Here is a 7,439-nt window from a genome sequence, read left to right as displayed (position 1 = left end):
AGTGACAAGAGCTATACTCCGTCAATGCCTGTTGGGTGATTTGAGATCTATGTAAAACCTCGCAGAGTCGCAGCTCGAAGCTATAGTAACATTGTTAAGTCCACAGCATGTTTCTGACTTGATAAATGAAACACTTGCGCAACAACTGGGTATCTTTATTCTGGAAACGTTCCGGCACGCAGTGGCTTCTCCAGTCTAATGCAGAGAAAGGTGAAAGATGAGGAGGAGTTAGGGGTAATCAGTCCCTCAGTCTGGAGTCGATGTGTTCAGTTCATCAATCTTGACGAGCAGCATCTTCACTTGTTTTTGACTTGCCGCGTTCTAGTCTCCCAACAATTCTAATGTGTATATATATATATATATATATATATATATATATATATATATATATATATATATATATATATATATATATATATATATATATATATATATATTTCTTTGTTGTGAGGTGATATTTAGCGTTAGGTATATACTTTGTGGTGACAGTACCAGGAGGTAGACCGCAACTTCACGTTATGTCGCCTCAAATTCTTACCTAACAAGTCCTATGCTGTGGGTCCAAACTTAAGCCCCCGCCCAATATTAACCTTTAGAAATTAGTTTGCTGAGATGTGGTTAATTTCAATGTGATTCGTACTTTATTCGATTGTCATAGATTGAAGTCTACATAATTTACTGCAATATACAAAACCATTGTAAGAGTTTTCAAATATGTATGAGGAATAAACAAAAACTTGCTTCTTTACTTACTACTAAGAAATTTAAAGATTAGAGACTGAGCGAAACCTTTTGAGTTGATTTGGGAGGCACTGGCTCCTGTTACATGCTTGCTTGCTTGCTTGCTTGCATCGTTATTTGTTTGAGCATTGTTTGCTCCACACAAGTTAACACTCTTACCTTGCTTACGGTAAAACACTAAACGTGATACGGAATTAATATAAATTCGAATGAAATTGTGTAGTATATGAGGAAGTCGGAATTTGCCAGCTGTCATTGTAGCTACCACACCCTGGCGAACAAAAAAACTGGAGCCAGAACCACTTTGCTCAGCTGACTACGGGTGCCACGTTTGCCTGTATACAACTAATATGTTTATGTTTTCTTTCATCTGGAATATTTCTATCGCCGTAATGTGCGTCCTAGTACAAGTTACTTTTTTTCCTTAACAACATTCCACGGTAATTTAAGATAAACAAAAAAGAATATCTAATAAACAGCCTGGCGACAACACCTCATACAAAAAGTAGATTATAGCGGGGAGTCCCCTCCAGACATTTTTTCTGATATAGGCACTGATGTAAAAACTGATAACTGCTTCAAACTTGGCTACAGCATCATGCCAGCTACCACCTGACTACCCTCTCAGCACTACACTTCGTCTACTGAGACCAAAATGTAGTCGAGATGAACTAGAATATGACTATCACAGGATTTTTATGTCTTCAGTGTTCATAAAACATCAAGTACGTATATGGAACACTGAAAGCAATAAGAACTTAACATGATGTCAGTATTAGTAGCAGAATTATGGTCCTTACAGAGGTATATACAGAGATGCGTATCACGGTATATATATATATATATATATATATATATATATATATATATATATATATATATATATATATATATATATATATATATATATATTGACAGATGTACTAATAAGTGTATATCAGTGTATGTATATACCAGTGTATTTACCGAGATATTGTGTAAATACACCGAGATGTGTGAACCATAGTGTATAAACCGAGACTTATAACTCTTAGAGTATATGCACCTACATATGTATATCTGAGTATACACACCAAAAAAATGTATCACTCGTATATACACCGACTGATATCTTGATAATTTCATAACGTGAAAATGAATGCTAAAAAAACAGTTTTTAACATGACAAAGAACGAGTATCATCACTCCATGTCACATGGTGTAATAACACTTGCTTCTCACTCCATGTACGCAAAGAGGTGTGTATACCTCGCTTTAAATAATAATTTTAGGGGTTAAAGTATTCTTGATGTCAATGAACAAGTACACTGCAGCGTTAATCACCCTCATGCAGTCGTTAGGCTTTAAACAAAATTAGGCTAATTACATGCCCAATACGGCAAGAGTGTCAATATTTACATGAGCCTCTGCCAGGCAGACCAGGAAACTCCCCCACACTAGGAAGGTCCGGCAGGTGGCGTCTTTAAAGGTCAAAAGATTCTTTTAGTAAATCAGATTTGTTGCAACGCACGCATCGAAGTTTATTCAAAATACGCTATGGTAACACTATAAAATACTGGTATACATAATACTGATGGGAACTTATCAAGTGTTTGAACACAATATCGGTATACACTAGTACATAACACAGTTCTGAGATGTATCACCAACAGCCTGCCTTAAATAGCGCCGCGATTAGATAAGATGATCAAGCCTTTACTGTACTGTATTTATGGGGAAGCACTAAATCCATAGGAGTCATACAGACTGCAAGTTGTTTCTTAGATCAAGAGCCCCTCACCAGCATCAAGGAACCTTCCTTGAGGGGTCGAGCTTTTACTACTCTGCGTTGAATGGACCAAAAGAGTAAACATGATCGGGCCGCAGAGTCCAGAAATCAGTGAAACCGATCGATAAGAGTTGAGGTGGAACCAGGAGCCATGAACCAACTCTTGCAAGCACAATTAGGCGAGTACAGTTTACAAACAAACAGTGTGTGCAAAGTACATGTGCACAAAATATGGTTCTAAATTTTAAATAATTGGGCTCAATGCACTCATTGACATTTTTAATGGCTAACGGAATATATATATTTTTTTTATTCAGGAAGCGTGAACTTCACAGGGGTTATATAACATCTAGGAAAATCATATTCGATCCAAGGAAGGAGAGATAAGTTCAATCTCTTCGATCAAGAGCCCTAGTCACCGGCATCAAGGCATTTCTCTTGAGGGGCGGAAGGTTACAGAAAAAGTATCAAAGGAAGAACTCTGGTACTGTTAGAGAAAAATCGATAAATTAGGGGAGAAACTTAAGTAGATTGTACTTACAACTCACCTAATACTGCTGAGGACTAGATGCAGAGGAATCCTAATTGTCGTCATTTTATATATCCGAAAGAAAAGGCCGCAAGGTTATTTGTTTGTACTAAGTCCCAGAACACAAACGAGAACACCTGAGAGCGCGTCACAAATCTTTTAACTGAACCTGTGACGATTTTCCATACACTAACACAAACATCCATTGCATAGCGCACAGTCTCTTTAAAAAATTTCCTTCAACACTCTCTTCAGGTTGTGGCTAAAATTCTCTTTGAGGCTAATACACAAACACTGATGCTAATTACCGCTGAAACGAGGAACAGTTTCTCCAATTACACGGTATAATCCGGCAACATCCGAGTACGGGGTACTGAAGACTTCTGTAGCGGTAATCCCTTGGTGGCGTACTTCAGGTCCAGGCGCTGGAACTCCCCGTAGCTGCTAGCGCGCCCTCCGTGGCTTCCACACCAAGTGAGGCTCCTGGGATCCTGCCTACAACGGCAGAGTCTTTCGGCCTTGGCGGAGGATGTGTGACTTGTGGATGGTGTAGCAGCGCGTTGGGGGTAGTTACTGCCCCAGACCCCGCCTCCAGACCACTAGGGGGAATCCCCGGACTGTCAACCAGCTACCTGGAATCCTCAAGAGCAAATTCTTTCTTGCGCAATGTAAACATCTGGAATGGCGGAACATGTTGACTTCTTGTCCAGTGTTTCTCACTCTTAGGCCCATTAAAATAATACTACTATTATAATGGCACGATGGGAGGGGTGATGGAGGGAGGAAGGAGGAGGGGGAAAGGGAGGCAGGTCTAAAGGTCTAGCAGTAAGTTTTTCAAAGACCAGGTTAACTGTCCCCTAATTTCAGATGGTCACTATGGCACGATTATAATATCAAAGTTGAGCAGTAATGTTAATATGTGCAAGTCTGCAGATCGTGAATTGGCCTGAAATATGTTAATGAGACACGAGATTTATGGCATTTTTGAGAAGACATTTAGTCCATCAAGGACTTCATCAATCCCTGCTATGAGCGGCATATTATGACTTGTTCATATATAATCAGTATCCACGATAAATATATAGATGAAATGTTATCACTTTTCGTTATTATAGTGTTATTATAGGCGGATGTCTGTTTTTTTTATTAAATTGAATTTCAGGTGAATTATCTTGCACGGATCTTAACACGACAAAAGCTACTTTACATGTATACTCGTAGTTATAAAATTCCTCTGAGCCTCTGTCACTGTATTCTAAGTATTCGGACACTTATAACAAGAAAAGCAAGTGAACAATGGAACTATTAATAGACTCACAATACCCTGAGGGAGTTAAGTCACCTTGATGCCGTTGACGACTTTTAGATCCGAGAAACTGGAGCTTAACTTCCCTTCCTTAGATCAAACCTAATTATCTCGCAATCTTCAAACTTTGTATGATCTCTATTGTTTTAGCCAGCGTTGTATGACCCTTGTGGGTTTAGCACTTAGTTATGATTATAAAAATAATAATGCTGCTTTAGCACTTATTAATATCATACTATTACTACTATTACAAATAACAATAATAAAGTCATAAGTGCAACACTGCTAATACATATATTACTAAATAACTACAAGACTAATTAAAATTCAGCAATACCACGATATACTAAGCGTTCTACGGGCTTTTAATAAAACAGTTCAATTTATATACTTTATTATTATTATTATTATTATTATTATTTATACCAACTTGAGGATGAAGTCGTAATCATTATTTAACATCAACACTTTTTCCTTCCCTTCAGCAGATCCTAGTGGAAAAATCCCGGAAGGAGGATCTAGCCAATATTATTTCAGATAAATAAATAATTCACAATGGTTTTTATCGTTATTTATTTTATAATTTATATTTTAGGATACAGAGTTTGGAAAGTAGAGATCGAACTCGGATTTCTTGAAGATAAAATACCCGCTATTTAGCTTAATTACATATTTTTTCCAGACTTATTGTTATACAATGGTTGTTTATAAAGCATAAAAGTTTTAAGCAAACAGTGGTGATAAATTATGAAGATTAACCTTACGCTACCCCCCTCCCCCAAAAGTATAACATTATACTGGTTGGTTAATTGGAATGAAAGCCTATCGTCTACACGAGGTTCATTAAGGGTGCATGTACACTGTTCATCACCGATCAAGAAAACTCTGTGTATAGGCACTAATATACACTTCTCGGTGTATATAACAGTGCTTATCTATACTGGGGGTTCTTAGCGCCCTAATAATGTTGTCTGGCTCTAACCAAGATTTCACTACCTCAGGTATGAAACTCTTCCTGTGTAACAGAATGCGACATAGAAACATTGCTAACTTTTGTTCCACAGTATTAATATTATAAAGAACTGGATAAATGCACAATGCGGATGTTTTCACAGTGTAACTATCATACAGAATAGGGCAGCCGCACACTACGAGTGTTCCTAAGATGCAACTGTTACAGAAGAAGGTAACCACATCCTGCGGGTGTTTCCAACAAGTAATTATCACAGAATAATAGGGTACCCACACCCTGTGGGTTTTCAACACGTAACTCACATAAAACTGGGCAGCCGCACACTGCGGGTGTTCCCATTATGTAACTATCATACAGAACAGAGTAGCCTGACAAGATAAAATCTTCCAGAGGAACATCTCATAAACCCGTGAGAGCCATGAGCCCTCGGTCATGCCATTTCAGGCAATGACAACATATTCCCCGGAGCGTTGGTGCTCCTCACCTGCTCTCTTACACCCATCACATCATCTTGTGCTCCCGCACACCAGGTCCTCTCTTCTCGAACCAACCACACGTACTCCAGTCTCACGATACAATGCTAGGTAATGACGTTATTTCATGGGGTGTCAAAAGTAGCTGGGGATGGCCGGCAGATGCTTAACCACTAAATGATTATTATCAGATGACTGTCCTTATCACAAGACACTTATTCCCATTCCTGACGAACAAAATATCACGTCAAGTTAGAATTTGATGAAGCCCTCCTTGAGCGAAACATTATAATGAAGGCTTACACTATTGAGTGTATCTTTGTCGTTTAACATATGTGTTAAGTTAAATCTCCTTTTTATTCCTCGATACTCGTTAGTCGAGGCGAAGAGGTGGTAGTAAGGTTGTGTGAGTGCTTCAAACGGACTAACATCACGTGACTCAGCGATATAAAAAAAAAATATCGACACCATGCCCAGCCCTTCTAGGACAGGGTAGGTGCCTGAGCCAGAGCTTGCAGCTCACAAGACTGCCATTCCCATTAGCCCCCTTGGGGCGGGGATGGCAGACCAGAGAGGCCTAACTTGTGGCTAGGCCTGGGGACAGTTGGTCCCAAAGATGAGGTACTTGTGCCTCCTCCCATGGGAGACTTAGGTCTCAGACACTCCCAAGACAGGGAGCAAGGTCGGGCCACCACTTGGAAAAGGCCCGGGCCGGGAGAATACCGACAAATCTTTAATAATAATAACAATAATGTAAAATACTCATGTTTAAATTTTAGTGCTAACGTTGTTTTATCGACGGTCCTCAACTAACATAAAAATACCGACGTTTGCCACGAGGAGGCGGCTGCACACTGGCATTACCACTGACCTCATATCCCGAGGTGAGGTAAATTTAACACTAATTTCTTTGCTGCCTTCTTGCAAGAAGGCAGCAAAGAAAGAAAAGACGCGTTTGCGGAGAAACTTTTATCAGAACAATGTTTAGATACTTTAAGATCTTCAGACAGATCGAAACATTAGTTAGTGAACGAAGTTTAATGCCCGTGGACAAAACTAGGGTCATTAAGGCTGCACGTAACCTGTTCACCACCAGACAAGAATATTTAACCCCCGAAGCAACAATTAAAGTATACTCTCTGCATATATACGCTGAGAGAAGTACACCTCTCGGTATACAGAATATCTTGTGTTCCAATATAATCTTTCTGGCTGAGGGACTGAACACCTACCAAGGCTGAGAGATTAATGGCTAAGTCTTTTTCACAAAGTGTGAGGTCACGTTTTATACTGTTTAGTTTGTAAGTGCTAAAAATGTATTAATTTTCGAGGATTTTCATGTTATAAGTGGTGCGGAAAATTTTGGATTTTCCTAAATTCAGCATGTGTAAATTTAAATAATACAACAATTGTGTAATAAAATATGATGCTAATTTGAGTCTCTCGAGAAATTTCGAGTGAGGGGGGTGTAGAACAGCTGCTGAGTGATGCCGGAAGAGGACGCCATTTGTAATTTGTTGGTATTGGTTGTCGTGGAAAATTCAGCTAATAATTCGGCGTCTTTGTATCCAAACTGGGTTTTTTCGGCCTGAGTTTGTAATAGGAACCCGTGTTAATGTCCCCTGCTGAAGAATTGGGACAGGAAATTT

At 39.1% G+C, this 7,439-nt stretch overlaps 1 protein-coding gene across 6 annotated transcripts in view; it reads right to left on the bottom strand.

Annotated features, from left to right (window-relative positions):
- LOC128702204 (proton channel OtopLc) overlaps positions 1 to 7,439 on the bottom strand; it is a 217,358-nt gene that overhangs the window by 17,111 nt on the left and 192,808 nt on the right. Inside the window, exon 1 of one of the 6 annotated variants that reach the window (XM_053796333.2) lies at positions 3,058 to 3,593. The exons of the other annotated variants lie outside the window; for them this stretch is intronic. Coding sequence (XP_053652308.1) covers positions 3,058 to 3,104 — 47 coding nt within the window. The 5' untranslated portion in view covers positions 3,105 to 3,593. Of the gene's footprint in view, positions 1 to 3,057; positions 3,594 to 7,439 lie in introns of those variants that run through there. 6 annotated transcript variants of the gene reach the window in all.

This window comes from Cherax quadricarinatus, chromosome 83, assembly GCF_038502225.1.
Source record: "Cherax quadricarinatus isolate ZL_2023a chromosome 83, ASM3850222v1, whole genome shotgun sequence".
NCBI lineage: Eukaryota > Metazoa > Arthropoda > Malacostraca > Decapoda > Parastacidae > Cherax > Cherax quadricarinatus.
The sequence above is the reverse complement of the archived record's forward strand: the minus strand, read 5'-3'. Positions and strand labels throughout refer to the sequence as shown.